The sequence below is a fragment of the Primulina tabacum genome, chromosome 9, assembly GCF_025594145.1.
Source record: "Primulina tabacum isolate GXHZ01 chromosome 9, ASM2559414v2, whole genome shotgun sequence".
Lineage (NCBI taxonomy): Eukaryota > Viridiplantae > Streptophyta > Magnoliopsida > Lamiales > Gesneriaceae > Primulina > Primulina tabacum.
The window spans coordinates 21,161,953-21,181,361 of NC_134558.1; the positions used below are offsets into that span (position 1 = coordinate 21,161,953).

The 19,409-nt window shown below is 34.8% G+C and overlaps 1 protein-coding gene across 1 annotated transcript; it reads right to left on the reverse strand.

Moving 5' to 3' along the window:
• On the reverse strand, positions 1-18,760 carry LOC142504291 (uncharacterized). The gene is made up of 9 exons (XM_075617175.1): positions 18,619-18,760; positions 17,799-18,022; positions 17,635-17,706; positions 15,988-16,053; positions 14,568-14,867; positions 14,266-14,474; positions 7,552-7,610; positions 7,159-7,435; positions 1-313 (listed from the first exon to the last, which is right to left on the reverse strand). The coding sequence occupies exons 1-9, from the start codon at positions 18,758-18,760 to the stop codon at positions 1-3; spliced, it is 1,662 nt and encodes a 553-aa protein (XP_075473290.1).
• Between the last annotated feature and the right edge of the window lie 649 nt (positions 18,761-19,409).

The following is a 19,409-nucleotide window of genomic DNA, read 5'->3' on the forward strand; positions in this document are numbered from 1 at the left end:
CTAGGAACCTACAGTTAGTCGCGGATATCTGACTATGCCGTACACAACTGTGTACAACCTCCGGCTCTTAGCTTCATCCCACTTTCTCCACTTCAGTAACTGCTCGTCTGAAGTCTGCCCTACTCGAATTCTGTCTCTCAGTGTCAACTGCACTGTCAGGGTAGAAAGATTAGGGACATCGCCCCTGGCATAAACTGAAAGCTCAAACCTCTGGATCTCTGCTTGCAGCGGTCTCTGGACTGAGAGCTGAGCGATAACTGCATTCTTCCTGCTCAGGGCATCTGCAACTGCATTAGCCTTACCCAGATGGTAGCTAAAATCACAAGTCATAATCCTTCACTAGCTCTAGCCACCACCGCTGTCTCATGTTCAGCTCTTTCTGTGTGAAGAAGTACTTCATTCTCCTGTGGTTAGTGAAAATCCTGCACTTCTCCCCATATAGATAATGTCTCCAAATCTTCAAGGCGAATACCACTGCCAGCTAGCTCGAGGTCATGAGTCGGATAATTCTGCTCATGGACCTTCAACTGTCGGGACTCATAAGCTCTAATTCTGTAATGCTGCATCAAAACTGCACCTAAACCGAGCTTCGAAGCATCTGTATATACCAAAAACTCTCCTTGCCCTGATGGCATAGCTAGAACTGGTGCCGTTGTCAACGCCTGATTCAACCTGTCAAAACTCTCCTGGCACTCCAATCCCAAAATAAATTTGGCATTCTTCTTCATCAAGGCGGTCATAGGTACCACAATAGAAGAGAAGCCCTGAATTAACATCCGGTAGTAACCAGCCAATACCAAGAAACTACGGATCTCTATCACACTCTTAGGCACTGGCCAATCTCGGACTGCCTCAACCTTGCTGGGATTGACCTCCATTCCATCTCGGGATACAATGTGGCCCAAGAATGCCACATCTGTCAAGCTAGAACTCGCACTTACTGAACTTGGCGTACAACCGTCTGTCCTGTAAAGTCTGCAGTACGGTCCTCAGATGCTGACGGTGCTCCTCATTGCTCTTCTAATAGATCAGAATGTCGTCTATGAAAACTATGATGAACTGATCAAAATATTGCTGAAACACGATATTCATGAGATCCATGAAGATAGCTGGTGCGTTAGTCAGACCGAAGGGCATCACCAAAAACTCATAGTTCGCATAACGTGTCCTAAATGTTGTCTTATACACGTCAGACTCTCTCACCTTCAGGTGGCGGTATCCTGATCGAAAATCTATCTTCGAGAATACTGATGCTTCTTGAAGATAATCAAATAGATCTTCAATCCTGGGCAGTCGATACTTGTTCTTGACCATGATTCTGTTCAGTTCCATGTAATCGATGCAGAGCCGCATGCTGCCATCCTTTTTCCTAACAAATAGTACCGGTGCTCCCCATGGAGAGAAGTTAGGGCGAATGAAACCCTTATCTAGCAAGTCGTGAATCTAATCCTTTGGTTTTTTCATCTCTGCTGGTGCTAGATGATAGGGTGTTGCGACTTTTATTGTTGCACTCCCAAGAGCAGGTTGTCCACAAGTAGTATAATTCGGTGAGTCCGAATATCGTATCCACAGGGAAGCTAAGGTAATTACAAGTTCACTACAATGTCTTTTTGTTTTTGTTTTTGTTTTTGTTTCTTTTTAATTTTAATTGTTTGAATCTTTAATGGGTAAATTTTAATTGTTCAAATTTTAATTTTAGTAGTTGAGATTAAAGGATCCACTCTTGGTATTTTAATAAAGTTAACATTAACGAACATTATTGAAATCCACTTAATAAAATGGTTCCAATATATTAAATAATCATTTTTATATTATGTTATATATTATTATCTTATAAGTATATAATATATACCAAAACTTATAAATGTGTCAAAGTATTTATTGTGCTATATATATATTTGTAAACACTAAATCAAGGTTCCCACTTTAAATGGTTGGTAAAACCAAACTAACATTTAAATGGTACCAAGAAATTAATATTATGATATATTTATATATAGTAAATCAAGGTTCCCACTTTAAATGGTTTGTAAAACCAAACAAACATTTAAATGGTTCCAAGAATTTAATATTATAATATGTTCATATATAATAAATCAAGGCATCCACTTTAAATGGTTGATAACACCAAACTAACATTTAAATGGTTCCAAGAATTTAGTGTAACATATAGCAACAATAAATAAAAACTCCCACTTATAAGTAGGGTATAAAAATGCTTGAAAAATAAATATAACATAAACAATAAATAATGATTAAATAATATAAAACATAGATTCTTATCTTTTAGTAACTTTATTATCACGCCAAGAGTTTCATCTTTTCATCTCAACTTTAGGAAGTTAGCTATTCATTATTCAAAGTGTAAAACTTTGAATATGAAATTAACATGCTAATTATATTTAAATGAAGAAATAAAAGAAAAATATAGAGAGAAATATTATGAACTCAAATGTTTGTTCATAGAATGAGGGATATCTCAATACATTACAATGCAACCCTATTTATAGCCAAATTTGGGGAGACAACCACAAATAAAATATTATTTTTTTTACACAAAAGTCTTCATTGGTGTTCCAAGATATTATATTATATTACACATCACTTTTGAAAATCTTCTTCTCCGAATTTGCTTCTTCACATAAAAAGAAACATGTGGATAATTAAGTTGTCTAGTTGTGGTATTTTTTTCAAACCATTTGACCAAGTAATTTGAGAGATATGGTCAAAATACTAGAGCATGGTAAAACTGCCACTACTTTGATAACTTTATTTGTTGCTTAATTTGATCCCAATTTTGAGAGGATTTTTATCTCATGCTTGCCACCAATATTGTAGATATTAACATCAACTTTCTACAGGTCCAAGAATCATCTTAATTTCATTTGCAACGCCAAGTTTATTCTTGTTTTATCGAACCTGTAAAAAAATAGTAAAAACTTGTAATTACACAACAACTTATATTTTATACAATTTATTATAAAACATATAATATTTAAATATTTAATAAAAAAAAAAACTATATATTTATATTATAAAACATTTAATTAATGTACAATTTTTATGTTTATCACACCTCCCAACCAGCTTATTGCTAGTCCCTAGCAATTTAAGCGTTAATAGCAATACAAAACATATTGATTAATTTAAATAGATATGTAATCAAAACTATCTAAGTGTTTAAATTAAATTTGAAAACTGTCAAAGTTATATCAAGATCATCATAATTATAATTTATGAAATAATTTGAAATGATCAATTCAAAGCTTATTTCAGGTAGTTAAATGTACACGGCCTTCAGAAATTCCTAGTAAGAGTTTCAACTCCATATCCTCATAGGTTAATAAATGTTTCAATTTATGGCAAAGATTTCTCTCATGGAGTTGGAATACAGATAAATGCTCAGAAAAATGGTTTACAGAATGCAGACAGACAAACGAGCCAAATTAATCAAAAGATAGAAAATCCATTGATTCAAAATTTAGTTGTTCTTATTATATATTTTCTCCTAATATTTATTTATTTTTTTTGCATAACATCATGGAATCAGACTAATTTTATGCTTTTTGACCACATATTTATTTAATTTGTACAATAAATTTCTCTCTCTTTTTTTTTTGTTTTTTTTATGAGAGATATATGGGTCGTAGCATATAACTTAAAAATTACATAGATCTTCAATATCTTTCTTTTTGTTTTTTTCTCCTTTTTTTTCAGGAAATATCATTTTTTTTCTTCAAAATAAGAACTCAAGATCTAAACAATAGATAGTCTCTCTCATGATCAATAAAGGCTCGAAAGCTGTTTTCTCAGTCCTCTCCACTCACTCACAAAATATGTGTGAGTTTAAAATTATAGGCACTCTTATAAGGTATATCTTGGGCCATATACTTTAATACCTGATTTTATCACAATGGTTAATCACTCAAAAAGATTTCATAAATCATATTTTTATATTGATCAGAATATTAAAATTGACTTTTTTTCAAATAAAAATTTAAACATTCTTAAATAGATTAATGCATGTTCTAATTTAAATCTTTCAAACATGTAATGTATGACATTTTGGCAAAAATTAATAAGATACAAACAATAAACATGATTTTATTTTAAAATAATATATATTATTTTTTTTATTTTTTTTTAAATTTTTTTTTATAAGTTTGTTCTCCCCCAATCAGAATATGACATTGTCCCTAATGTCAAAATAACTATTAATAAAGAGTACATAATGAAAGAGATATCACCTGAAATTTTATTGAAGATAACAAACTGAAACAAACGCAAACCAATCCACGACTTTTGAATCAACGATCCAACTTCCTTTTCTTACTGCTTGATTGCGACCAATTGATCTTTGTTATCATCGGATCAGGTTTATGAACAAAAGCTTCCAAATCATCAATTAATTGGTCGGCAGTCGAAGCACAAATGAGCATCCGTCGTGAATTTTCTGAAATGAAATTCTGTTCCACAGCTTTATCAAGAAATGTCAACAAACTGTCAAAATAATTATTGATATTCAACAAGCCCACATGTTTATTATGGATATTAAGTTGTGCCCAAGAAACAGTGTGAAAAATTTCTTCTAATGTACCAAAACCACCTGGTAGTGCGATAAAAGCATCAGAATTTTCAATCATTTGAGTGATTCTTTCATACATAGAAGAAACTTTTAATTCCTCCCCAATCGTAACACCTGTAATATTTCCTTTAGCTAAAGCTGTAGGAATAATACCCAAAACCTGACTACCTCCAAGATGAGCAGATGTTGAAACAGATCCCATTAACCCAATATTATCTCCCCCATATACCAAGTGAATTTTTCTCTCAGCCAATATCTTTTCAAGATTATTCGCTGCTTCTACAAACACTTCATTTTTTCCAGGACTCGACCCACAAAATACACAAATATTTTTCAATGTTTGTGCAGAGGATCCAGCCATGTTTTTACCTTTTTTTTTTGTCTGCGAAAATAGAGAAAAAGATGAGAGATTTTATAGGGGTAATATGTTATCATGAGAAAACTATGGGTCACAGCTGTAAACAGAATAAATAGTAAAAACAATAATGACACACATGCATATAAACAGTAGTGTGATTGTGGCTCACAATTTTCCTCTGGTTTTACGTCCAGAAACGGCTTCAACGCCTTCTATGAGTCGAGGATATGCTTCCCATCCAATTTTCTTATAAATTGGCAAACATGGTCTTTTTTAGTCGGATTCCCAAGACTATGACGCTCATCTTGGAATTGTTTCCATAAACGGAGAAGTTCAATATGCACATGTCCACTAGAATGCGTCTCAAGAGTCAATAAGATGTTATCTAAAGACTCCTTACTCAGCCCATTCTTAATGAAACCAATTTTATCTTCTCTGTTATTGGTAAAACATCCTAAAGATCTGCATCGTTTGTCACAAGTCCATCTTGCATACTTATGACAAACCCCTAAACTTTTGGCCCTTCGTTTTTTTCGCATAAGTGCTTTTTCCTAATCCAGGCAAATACCGAATGAGCAATGATTGTGGAACTTCTCCTCCAAATTGGATCTTAGCTTCTATTACAGGACGAATATCTTCTGGAATTCCTTTTTGCATTAGCAATCTCAATCTTTCACACCTCCTGCATAAATTTTTCTTAGAACATTTTCAGAAACAGAGGGAAAATATTTACAAATTTTTGAGAGAATTTCATCCATTTTGAAAAGAAAAGAAATGGTTTTTTTTTATTTTTGTATCAGCAATTGTGGAAAACTGATTTAACCGACTATGAGAGTCACAGAGTACCGTTATCCGCCATTTAACCGGGAAAATAAAAATATTAAGAAAACCTGAAATAAAAACAAACAAACTTAAATGCAACACAAAAAAAAAAAATCAAGGATCAGAAAGGGAAATAAACTCTTCCTGAATGATTTAATTTTCTAAAAATGGTTTAAGCCTTTGTCCATTTACTTTAAAAATATCACCATTTTTAGGATTTTCAATATCCACAGCTCCATAAGTATACACATGCTTTACAACATATGGGCCTGTCCATCTTGATCGTAATTTTCCTGGGAATATGTGAAGTCGAGAATTATAAAGCAAAACTTTTTTACCAATCTCAAAAGATTTTCTAAGAATTGTTTTATTATGAAATGATTTGATTTTTGCTTTATAAATCCTTGAATTCTCATACGCGTCATTTCTGAGTTCATCAAGTTCATTAAGTTGCAATTTACGCAATTTGTTGGCATCATCCATGCTTGAATTTAAAGTTTTGATCGCCCAATAAGCTTTATGTTCCAATTCCACAGGCAAATGACAATGTTTTCCATAAACCAACCTATAGGGAGACATATTCAAAGATGTTTTAAAAGCTGTTCGATATGCCCAAAGTGCATCATTAAGTCGCAGAGATCAATCTTTTCTATTTGAGTTAACTGTTTTTTTCCAAAATTTGCTTTATCTCCCTATTAGCTAATTCAACTTGTCCATTTGTTTGAGGATGATAAGGAGTAGTTACTTTATGAGTAATACCATATTTTTTCATTAATCAAGCAAATGGTTTATTAACAAAGTTAGTTCCCCCATCACTTATCATGGCTCGAGGAATTCCAAATCTACTAAAAATATTTTCTTTCAAAAATTTGATGACGATTTTATGATCATTTTTTCGACATGGAATTGCCTCTATCCATTTGGAAACATAATCAACTGCAACTAAAATATACAAGTATCCAAACGACGATGGAAAAGGTCCCATAAAATCAATTCCCCAACAGTCAAAGATTTCAATTTCAATGATAGGATTCAAAGGCATCATGTTTCTTTTTGAAATCGCAACCAATATTTGACATTTGTCACAGATCTTGCAGATTCGTGGGTGTCTTTAAACAAAGTGGGCCAATAAAATCCACACTGCAAGATTTTTGCAGCCGTTTTCTTTGAAGAAAAATGTCCTCCGCATGCTTCTGAATGACAAAATTTAATGACACTACTTACCTCATTGTCGGGTATGCAATGTCGAAAAATTTGATCTGGACAATACTTGAACAGATACGGATCATCCCAATAAAAGTTTTTTACCTCATTCAAAAATTTTCTTTTATCTTGGGAACTCCATTGCGGTGGCATTTTTCCTGTCACAAGAAAATTTACTATGTTAGCAAACCAAGGTGTAGTAGTAACTGAAAATAGATGTTCATCAGGAAAATTATCGTTAATTGGTGTCATTTCACAAGATGATCCCGTTACTAGTCTCGATAAATGATCGGCTACGACATTCTCGGTTCTTTTTTTATATTTGATCACAATGTCAAATTCTTGGAGTAACAAAATCCATCGTATCAGTCGTGGCTTTGCATCCTGTTTGGTCAAAAAATATCTAATAGCAGAATGATCAGTAAACACAATAGTCGTTGATCCAATCAAATAAGAACGAAATTTATCTATGCAAATATTACAGCAAGTAGATCTTTTCCAGTTGTGGAGTAATTCATTTGAGCATTGTTTAAAGTTCTACTTGCATAATATATCACATAAGGCTTACCGTTTCTTCTTTGACCTAGTACTGCACCGACTGCATAATCACTCGCATCGCACATGATTTCAAATGGTAAAGACCAATCAGGAGGTTGCATGATAGGAGTTGATGTTAAATGTCGAATAATTTTATCAAAAGCATTTTGACATTCTTGAGTCCACTCAAATGCAGTGTCTTTTGTTAAGAGGTTACAAATGGGTTTAGAGATTAAACTAAAGTCCTTTATAAACCTCCTATAAAATCCAGCATGTCCCAAAAATGAGCGAATTTCTTTAATGGTTTTTGGAGGGGGTAAATTGGCAATGACATCAACTTTTGCTTTATCAACTTCAATTCTATGAGATGACACGACATGTCCCAAAACAATTCCAGAAGTAATCATGTAATGACATTTTTCCAAATTTAAAATAAGACCTTTTTCCTCGCATCTTTTTAAAACTTTTTCCAAATTTTCAAGACAATTATCAAATGTATTCCCAAAGACAGTTAAATCATCCATGAAAATTTCCAAACAATTTTCAACCATGTCGCAAAAAATACTTAGCATACATCTTTGAATTGTTGCTGGGGCATTGCATAAACCAAATGGCATCCTTCTAAATGCAAATGTTCCAAAAGGATATGTGAATGTAGTTTTTTCTTGATCTTCGAGTGCAATGGGAATTTGATAATAGCCTGAATATCCATCAAGAAAACAGTAGTATGGATGATGATATGAATCTGGCTAGGCACCGTGTGCAAATGATTGAAAGGAGATTTAGAGAGTGTCGTTATTTCGGACCTTCAAGATCAATAATGATGAATCAAGCATATCCAAGCAAGTTGTGGAGTTCAACAAATAGTATAATGAAGGAATCCAGAACAACTAAGCATATGAGTGCAAAATGGCCCGAGAGAAGCAGTGCAGCAGCACGCGCTATAGCAGATGGGCAGAACTGTGCGCACGCCAGAAGCAGTGCAGCAGCGCGCGCTAGCGCAGAGCAGAACAGCGCGCGCGCCAGCGCCAGAAGCGGCGCGCCCGTGCGCACCAGTGCGCGCGACCGTGCCAGAAGTGGCGCTACCGCGCGCCCCGTGCTGCCAGTGCGCGCGCCCGCGCCAGAAGTGGCGCTACCGCGCGCCCTGTGCTGTCCGGGTGCAGAACCATGCGCGCGGCTGTGCCAGTTCATGCGCCACCGCGCGCAGTGCCGTGTCAAATTTGCTAGACAAGTTCTTTATGACTTTTTACACTACTTTATGTTGTTTTTCTTGTATTTTATTGTCTATTTAATGCTTGTAAGGACTATGAACGAAAATCATTATTGAAGGATATGAAAATTGCTTGAGTTTATTCTCAACATTCAAGGCATTTCATTGCTTTGTTATTACCAAAATCAAACTTATCAAAGATTGCATCTTTGTGGCGTTTGTCGATTGTTTTTCGCTCGGATTGTCAAAACAAGATCTTTGAAGGTTCATTTGAAATTCAATTGTTTTATCGTTGATATTTGTTGCTAAGTATTAATAACTTAGAGGTGAATATCACAAACCGTTACTTGTTTCAAAATATCGGGACAACAAATCGATCCTTGTTTGTTATTGAGTCGAGGGTGCGATTTCGATAATCGTGTTTGCTTCTCATTCGTACGAGGTTTCGCATCATTTGGCATCAGAGCTTTGGCTCATTGAATTCAAGTAAGTTATTGTTTTTGTTGTTATTTTCAGATCTGTCTAAAAATAAAAAAAATATATATATCCGTTCTGTTATCTGATCTGTGTTATCCTTTTGTTTCTCTTTTCAGATCTGTTTAAAATCCGTTCTGTTCTCATATCTGTGTTATCCTTTCGTTTCTATTATCAAATCTTTCTATATAAGAGAAGAAAAACATAAATTTCGTTCTGTTATCAGATCTGTGTTATTCCATCATTTCTATTTTCAGATCTGTGTTATCCTTTGTTATGTTTTCAAATCTGTGTTATTCTATCGTTCTTTGTTTTGTGCAGTCCAAGTGAGACAGTTGCAAGTGTCCACAAGTTGAATCTTGTTAGTACAAAGCTTGAGCACATCTTAGAGAGAACTATCAAATTTGAGTGAAAACACTTGAGTGCGAGCGTTATTTCTTTGGAGTGACCGGTGAGTATTTTGTAGTGAAAAAAAAAAGAGAGACGAGTGAATTTCCATTGGAGTGATCAGTGAGGATTCGTGGTGAGGAAACTTATCTTTTATTGTTTTATACTAACCTTTTCTTGCAGGTATAATGGTTGACGATCGTCAATTTCAAACAATGTTAGAAGGGTTGGATAAAATATGGGAGAAGGAGTTTAAGCCTCTACATGAGAGGTATAGGCGGAGTGAAGAAGAGGAAATACATGATAGGCAATATGATGAGGATAGGCGACGTAGAAGATTTGGAGGGAATAGATCATTGTATTTGGATCGGGATGATGATAGGCAATATGATGAGGATAGGCGACGTAGAAGATTTGGAGGGAATAGATCGTTGTATTTGCATCGAGATGATGATAGGGGATGTGAGGAGAGTAGTGGGTATTGCAACCAGGGAGAGAAAATCATTGCTAGTCCAAGGGAGCAGTCGAGATGTAAAGCTAGCAAATATGAATATCAAGGTACAAGTAAAAACTCAAATTCTAGTACTTTTGATATTATATGTTGTTGGTGTTTAAAATTTGGGCATGATACTAGCCAATGTCAACGTAAGGAGCTGGCAGTAGTAGAGTCGTCGGTTGAATTTAAATCTCAAGTAGAGGTTGAGATTGTTGGAGAATTTGAACATGAAGTTGCGATTGTAGAAGAACATGAATTTGAGGTGGTGATTAATAGAGTTGAAGATGATGTTATGCCACTAGTTAGTGAGATGAATGTTGTTGAACAATATACAGTGAGGACTGAATCATTAGGTGGGGAAAAAGAAATGTGTGATTTGTCTATTAAGGAGGAGGAGAGTAGGCAAGAAGAAAATTTGTTGCTCAAAACATTTGAAGAAGAAAATATTTCATGTGTTCAATTGAATCCAAATGTTGTTCTTGAGAATCAATTGAAATTCCTTGAAATGAGTGAAAAAAAATGTGATATGGTCAAAAGAATGAGTGAACAAAAGAGTGAGATGACCATAGAAAGAAAAAAAGAAGAGAATGATGAAATAAAAGAAAAAGAAAAAGAAAAAGAGGCCAAAGAAAAAGAAAAGAAAAATGAATTAAAGGCCCAAAAGAGTAAAAAGAGTGAGGTTGAGACTTATGTATTTTTGAATAAACCCTTTAAAGTACCTTTGTACAAAGTGGTTTATTGTCATTGTGATGATATAGCCGGTTCAATCCCGAGCGATGTTAATTCTTCTTTGCAGGAATCCGATGAAGTCATGATGAGGAGGCGAGATAGTGTTATTGGTGAGAGAATGTAATGGGATGATCCATATGAATTTGGAACTAAGAAAGGTGATGTAAGGTTAGTTGCCAACGCAAAAACCATGAGGTATGACTTTCGTCTTTATCTTAATTCTTCGATGTATCATTTTCCAAAGCTTGGAGAATATGTTGCAAATGTGGTGGTTAAGGGGTTAGATGTAGATTTACCTTTATTCCTTGATTGTTATGAATTTGAGACCATGAATGTATTGCATGTACCTACTCTGAATTTTGACGTCTCACGATTTACAAAGTTGATGGGGTTTGTTTACTACAAGGGTTTATATACATTAGACTTAGATTTTTGTGATGAGATAATATATTGCATTGATAGTACATGTGACGTGTCCTATTTCCGTGATTTATACTTATTAGTGATGAATGTAAAGATTACATGGATATTACATTTAATGTGTTCTATTTGCATGATTTATGCTTGTTTGATGGTTTTGAGAGGTGCAAGGATGAACATGATTATTTCTTTATTCATGATGAATATATGTTTAAAGAGATTAAATTTGACATTCTATATTCATTGCATGAATTACGTGCTATTGGAGCATACTGTTGCTATTTTATCATCAACATAATCCATGATTATATGTGTTGGTTGCATATGAAGAGGTATGTTAAGAGGTGTAGTGAAGGGTGCATTGGATATGGGGAAAGGGCATCTAAGTTTGATTCTTATGTGTTGCATCAATTATATCTTATTCTTAGTGGACTATGGTCGTACACATGTATGGATTTCACTTGTGTGTTAACTAGGTCTAAGAAGGGGAGAAATCTGATCTTTGTGATAGTTAATGATATCTTATCATTTGGTGTCACTCGTCATTGGGTGTATGTTGAGGTTGTTACATTGACAGTGAAGACAACCATGGAGTCAGGGCTCAACACATTGAAGGAGCACGTGGGCTATAGCACCTACAAACTTGAGCCTGAAGGTAAGCATGTTGGTCATATAAATTTTGTTATTACTAACTTGCTTCGTTTTTGTGTAGGTAGCGAAGATTTGAGGACAAATCTTTTTGAAGAAGGGGAGTATGATATGAATCTGGCTAGGCACCGTGTGCAAATGATTGGAAGGAGATTTAGAGAGTGTCGTTGTTTCGGACCTTCAAGATCAATAATGATGAATCAAGCATATCCAAGCAAGTTGTGGAGTTCAACAAATAGTATAATGAAGGAATCCCGAACAACTAAGCATATGAGTGCAAAATGGCTCGAGAGAAGCAGTGCAGCGGCACGCGCTAGCGCTGATGTGCAGAAGCAGCAGCACGCGCTAGCGCAGATGGGCAGAACTGTGCGCACGCCAGAAGCAGTGCAGCAGCGCGCGCTAGAGCAGAGCAGAACAGTGCGCGCGCCAGCGCCAGAAGCGGCGCGCCCGTGCGCACCAGTGCGCGCGCCCGCGCCAAAAGTGGCGCTACCGCGCGCCCCGTGCTGTCCAGGTGCAGAACCATGCGCGCGGCTGCGCCAGTTCATGCGCCACCGCGCGCAGTGCCGTGTAAAATTTGCTAGACAAGTTCTTTATGACTTTTTACACTAATTTATGTTGTTTTTCTTGTATTTTATTGTCTATTTAATGCTTGTAAGGACTATGAACGAAAATCATTATTGAAGATTGATAAAAATATTTTGAAGAGTTTCTCTCAAATTTGCAAGGCATCTTGCTTTGTTCAACACAAATCAAACTTATCAAAGATTGCATCTTTGTGGCGTTTGTCGATTGTTTTTCGCTCGGATTGTCAAAACAAGATCTTTGAAGGTTCGTTTGAAATTCAATTGTTTTATCGTTGATATTTGTTGCTAAGTTTTAATAACTTAGAGGTGAATATCACAAACCGTTACTTGTTTCAAAAGATCGGGACAACAAATCGATCCTTGTTTGTTATTGAGTCGAGGGTGCGATTTCGATAATCGTGTTTGCTTCTCATTCGTACGAGGTTTCGCATCAGATGACCTGCTACACTTTCTAAAATTTGATCCAAAAATGGTAATGGAAAATGATCTTTTCTAGTGGCGTCATTTAATTTTCTATAATCAATACACATCCGCCAACTAGATGGGACTCGACTTGTTAACAATTCACCTTTTTCATTATTTATCACTGTGATGCCAGATTTTTTTGGAATTACTTGTGTTGGGCTTACCCACTTACTATCAGAAATAGGGTAGATAATCCCAACATCAAGTAGTTTGAGAACTTCAGTTTTCACAACATCTTTCATGTGTGGATTTAATCTCCTTTGTGGTTGTTGAGATGTTTTAGCATTTTCTTCTAACTGAATTTTGTGTGTGCAAATTAGTGGATTAATGCCCTTGAGATCTTTTAGTGTCCAACCAATTGCATTTTTATGTCTTTTAAGCATATAAACTAATTTACCTTCTTGATCACTTTCTAGTTTGGAAGAAATTACCATCGGATATGTTTCACCTTCTCCAAGAAATGCATACTTCAATTCTTCTGGCAAGGGTTTTAACTCCAATATGGGTGGTTCGTCTTTGTTCTCATATTTTGCATCAAATTCTTTCTCTGATCCTAGTAACGAGTGATACCTGATAAAATCATCAAGATCAATTTAAATATTTTCTTTAACAGTTTCAATTGAACAAATATCTAATTGATCACGAGTACTCTCTTCTTGAATGTTTTCTTCCACAAGAGTTTCAATAAGATTTTCATCTTCACTTTCATCTCCTTTGTCATGTGGTTGCTTACAAAGATTAAAAACATTGAGCTCCAAGGTCATGTTACCAAATGACAACTTCATTATTCCAATCCTGCAATTTATAAGGGCATTAGAAGTTGCTAAAAATGGACGACCCAGAATTACAGGAATTGCATTAAAAGCTTCGATAGGTTGTGTATCTAAAACTATGAAATCGACAGGATATACAAAGTTATCAACTTGGACCAATACGTCTTCTACTATACCTCTTGGCACTTTAACAGATCTATCGGCAAGTAAAAGTGTTACCGAAGTAGATTTTAACTCGCCTAGATTGAGTTCTTGATAAACTGAATATGGAAGTAAATTCACACTAGCTCCAAGATCAAGCAAGGCTTTTTTAATCTTTCGTTCTCCAATAATACATGAAATAGTAGGACAACCAGGGTCTTTGTATTTCAAAGTATTATTATTTTGAATGATTGCACTTACTTGTTCGGCTAATCAAAGTATTATTATTTTGAATGATTGCCCTTACTTGTTCGGCTAAAAATGCTTTCTTTTTCACATTCAATTTTCTTTTCACAGTGCACAAGTCTTTCAAAAATTTGGCATATGATGGTGCCTGTTTATTGCATCTAATAAAGGAATATTAACTTTTACTTGTTTAAAAATATCATATATATCAGAATTCAAATTTGATTTTTTTGTATTTTTCAATGCATGAGGGAATGGTGGTGACACTGTCTGTTGAACCTCCTCTTTGCAAGTTATGAGTTCCACTTCCTTACCCTTTGGAGTTGATTTATCATCATCTTCACAAGGTTCAAGAATGAATTTTTCCACAACCTTACCACTTCGAAGGGTAATAACAGATTTTACCTGATCCATCGATTGAGTTCCAGAAGTTCCAGTTTGTGAATGATGATCCTTGGGATTAGGCAGAGGTTGTGAAGGAAATTTACCTTTTTCATGAACATTAAGCGCAGATGCAAATTTAGCAAGAGTATCTTTCAAATCTGTCATGGTTTGAGCAGTTTGAGTATTGATAGACTCTTGCTTTGCAATGAAAGAATTCAATGTATCTTCCAAATTTTTTTTAGGTGGAGGAACATAAGGTGCATAATTTTGAAAATTTTGTTGACTTTGGAAATGTGGTTGTGAAAATTGTGCAGCATTATCATTCCTCCAACTAAAATTTGGATGATTTCGCCAACCTGGATTGTAATTTTGAGAAAATGGTTCAAAATTTGGCCTTTTGAAATTGTTCAAAACATTGGCTTGTTCATGGAGACATTCTTTAAAAGAGGGCAAAGTGGGACAATCTTTTGTAAAATGATCACTTGTATCACAGATGTGACACACAATTTCTTGAACAGATTTTAATTGACCATTCTTTTTCAATTCAAGTGCCTCAACTTTTCTTGCCAAAGAGGTAAATCTAGCTTGAAGATCATGTTCATCTTTGAGAGTGTACATACCTCCACCAGATGTAGGAGATTGAATCTTGTTTGATGGTTCGATTGTACCTATAGTGTCCCAATTTTGAGCATTTTCAGCTAATGAATCGAGATACTCAATTGCTTCATTTGGATCTTTATCTTCAAATGTTCTATTACACATAAATTCAACCATTTGCCTATCTTTAGGTGTTAAGCCTTCATAAAATTGAGAAACAACTCTCCAAATTTCAAAACCATGATGTGGACAAAGATTAAGCAATTCTTTGTATCTATCCCAACACTGATAAAAAGTTTCTCCTTGTTTTTGAGTGAAAGTGATGATTTGCCTTTTGAAAGAATTTGTTCTATGAGATGGAAAAAACTATTTCAAAAATTGTTGTTGCAATTCATCCCAAGTTCGAATGGATCCCGATCTAAGATTTTGTAGCCAAGTTTTAGCTTTATCTTTTAAAGAAAAAGGAAAAAGCTTAAGTCGAATGGTGTTCATGCAACAATTTAGATCATTATATGTGTTGCACACTTCTTCAAACTCTCGTAAATGAAAGTATGGATTTTCAGAATCTAAGCCATGAAAATTGGGTAAAAGTTGGATAATACCAGGCTTAAAATTGAAATGAGATGCATCAGGGGGAAAAATTAGACATGAAGGTGCACTAGTACGTGAAGGATTCATGTGATCTCTAAGTGTTCTTCGTCTATCATGATCATGTTGAGATTGAATTTCATCTTCATTTTTTTGGATGGGTTCTTCCGCCATGTTTTGTAAAAATAAAGGGTTATTTCGAATGAGTCGACCACTAAGTGTACGTGACCAAATGCTCATGCAAATGCAAAAGAATAAAAACACACAAAAGCAATAAAAATTCAAATAAAGAAAAATAAACTATAAACAAAATTAAATAGACTTGAAATTAAATTATAATTCCCGGCAACGGCGCCAAAAACTTGTTGCGACTTTGATTGTTGCACTCCCAAGAGCAGGTTGTCCACTAGTAGTATAATTCGGTGAGTCCGAATATCGTATCCACAGGGAAGCTAAGGTAATTACAAGTCCACTACAATGTCTTTTTGTTTTTGTTTTTGTTTTTGTTTCTTTTTAATTTTAATTGTTTGAATCTTTAATGGGTAAATTTTAATTGTTCAAATTTTAATTTTAGTAGTTGAGATTAAAGGATCCACTCTTGATATTTTAATAAAGTTAACATTAACGAACATTATTGAAATCCACTTAATAAAATGGTTCCAATATATTAAATAATCATATTTATATTATGCTATATATTATTATCTTATAAGTATATAATATATACCAAAACTTATAAATGTGTCAAAGTATTTATTGTGCTATATATATATTTGTAAACACTAAATCAAGGTTCCCACTTTAAATAGTTGGTAAACCAAACTAACATTTAAATGGTACCAAGAAATTAATATTATGATATATTTATATATACTAAATCAAGGTTCTCACTTTAAATTGTTGGTAACACCAAACTAACATTTAAATGGTTCCAAGAATTTAGTGTAACATATAGCAACAATAAATCAAAACTCCCACTTATAAGTATGGTATAAAAATGCTTAAAGAAATAAATATAACATAAACAATAAATAATGATTAAATAATATAAAACATAGATTCTTACCTTTTAGTAACTTTATTATCATGCCAAGAGTTTCACATTTTCATCTCAACTTTAGGAAGTTAGCTGTTCATTATTCAAAGTGTAAAACTTTGAATATGAAATTAACATGCTAATTATATTTAAATGAAAAATAAAAGAAAAATATAGAGAGAAATATTATGAACTCAAAGGTTTGTTCATAGAATGAGGGATATCTCAATACATTACAATGCACCCCTATTTATAGCCAAATTTGGGGAGACAACCACAAATAAAATATTATTTTTTTACACAAAAGTTTTCAATGGTGTTCCAAGATATTATATTATATTACACATCACTTTTGAAAATCTTCTTCTCCGAATTTGCTTCTTCACATAAAAAGAAACATGTGGATAATTGAGTTGTCTAGTTGTGGTATTTGTTTCAAACCATTTGACCAAGTAATTTGAGAGATATTGTCAAAATACTAGAGCATGGTAAAACTGCCACTCCTTTGATAACTTTATTTGTTGCTTAATTTGATCCCAATTGTGAGATGATTTTTATCTCATGCTTGCCACCAATATTGTAGATATTAACATCAACTTTCTACAGGTCCAAGAATCATCTTAATCCCAATTGCAACGCCAAGTTTATTCTTGTTTTATCGAACCTGTAAGAAAATAGTAAAAACTTGTAATTACACAACAACTTATATTTTATACAATTTATTATAAAACATATATTATTTAAACATTTAATAAAACAAAAACTATATATTTATATTATAAAACATTTAATTAATGTACAATTTTTATGTTTATCATAGGGCGCCTTTGAAATAGGGACGGTACCTGGCATAAGCTCGATAGGGAAGTCCACCTCTCTGTCTGGTGGGATGCCTCAAATGTCGTCAGGGAAAACACTGGGAAATCTCTGACTACTTCGACCTCCTCTAACCTCTGATTTACTGGCTCGATCACTGACACAATACTGTTTAAGAATTCTTGGCAGCCTCTCCTCGTGATCTTCCTGGCACAGATTCAAGAAATGATGTTAGGAATCTGCGGATGTCTGGCTGCCTCGATCACAAACGGCTTACCGTGGGGCGATGAAACAGATACTGACCTCCGTAAAAAATCTATGACATCTTCGTTAGAAGAAAGCCATTCTATACCCAGAATAATATCAAAGTCCGGCAACGGTAGCACAATCAAGTCTGCCTGCAATGCATTTTTCTGTAAACGAAGTTCAAATCTCTTCACTATCTGAGATGTAAACATATGATCCTCGGATGGATCGATACTCTGAGTCTCAAATCCATAACCTCCAGTATGATTCCTATTCGCTTGACGAAAGATTCAGATATAAACGAATGTGTAGCTCCAGAATCTAGCAATGCATACGTGGCTACACCTGAAATATATATCCTTCATGCGACAAAACATGCCATTAAATCTGATCACATTGAAACTTAAGAAATTTCCTACCAACAATTAACCTAAAATCCTAAAAAATTACTGCTTTAACCCAAGTGTTCCTCAAAAGTTTCGAATTTAATCCTCAATTTTTTTTCGAAATTTACAATTTGCCCCTTAAGGTTTTCGAAAATTGCATTTTTGTCCTCATAAAATTTTAGAATTTTGCACAATTAACCTTTAAAATCCTCGAAAATGAAGAATCTGATACACACAATTTGAAAAAATTCGAAAGCATCCCTTAAAGATTTTGATTTTGCAAATAGGTCCTTATACTATTAGTCAATACAATTAGGTCCTTAAAATTCTAAATTAACGCAATTCAATCCTTAAATCCAACTAGGTAGAGCATGCATCCTAATTTACTCTATGTTCTCAGTCCCATAAACTAATTCCCACAACAATCAATAACCGTATACCATATTCAATCAAAGCGGTAAATTAAAATATTAAACATAAGGGTTACCAGTGATCAATGTAGAGTCTGCCTCCGCCTCCTCCGCATGCATCACATACGCTCTACCAGGAGCGGGGCCCTTGTTTTTTAGGAAATCTTCCGCCTTATGACCTTCATGCTCGCAAATGAAACATTTGTGGGTCCCCCACATGCATTTGCCGAAGTGGAACCTGTTGCACTGTTTGGAAGGCTGTCTGCCCCCCGGCTTAGGAGCCCCTGGTGCCTGTGGTGGTCTCTGCTATCCCGCCTTCTGACCCTGGGGATTCTGCTGCCTCTGCTGCCTTGGCGGTCCGGTAAACTGCCTCTTTTGTGGCTGCGTGCTAGACTGGGCCTGATGCTTCTTCCGCTGCATCTCGGCGTCAATATCTCACATGGCCTGCTCCGTCTGGAAAGCGCAACTGTTGGCCTCGTCATAACTCGCTAGTTTCATAAGCATCACATCATGGCGCAAAGTAGGCCTAAGGCCATCCATGAAATGTCTCAGCTTCTAGGCGGCATCTCTCGCAATAAGGGGCACAAAATGACAGCCCCTGTCAAACATGCTGATAAAATCGGCCACAGACTAGTTGAAAGGGGATCGGTTACGGTGCCCGGATGTGTAACGGAAGTTTTGAAAAATTGTTTTTCAACAAGAAAAACAAAACCGAGCACCTCACAAGATGTGTAATAAAAAACAAAAACAAACATGTCATACATAGAGTGTTTAAGAAATATACCAATCAATCTCTTAAAATTGATGATGGCTCCAACTAAGACGTTAAACACCTTAGCTCTTGAATGATAGACTAATCTACAAGCCT

Bases quoted from the DNA above. Each gene is read 5' to 3' on its own strand.
- LOC142504291 (XM_075617175.1), bottom strand. From the start codon at position 18,760: ATGTGGGGGACCCACAAATGTTTCATTTGCGAGCATGAAGGTCATAAG. The intron at 16,054-17,634 runs GTTAGAGGAGGT...TTATACTACTAG, and splicing joins ATCGAGCCAGTAAATCAGAG to TGGACAACCTGCTCTTGGGA. The intron at 14,475-14,567 runs GGTAAATTTCCT...CAGGTAAAATCT, and splicing joins CGCTTAATGTTCATGAAAAA to GTTATTACCCTTCGAAGTGG.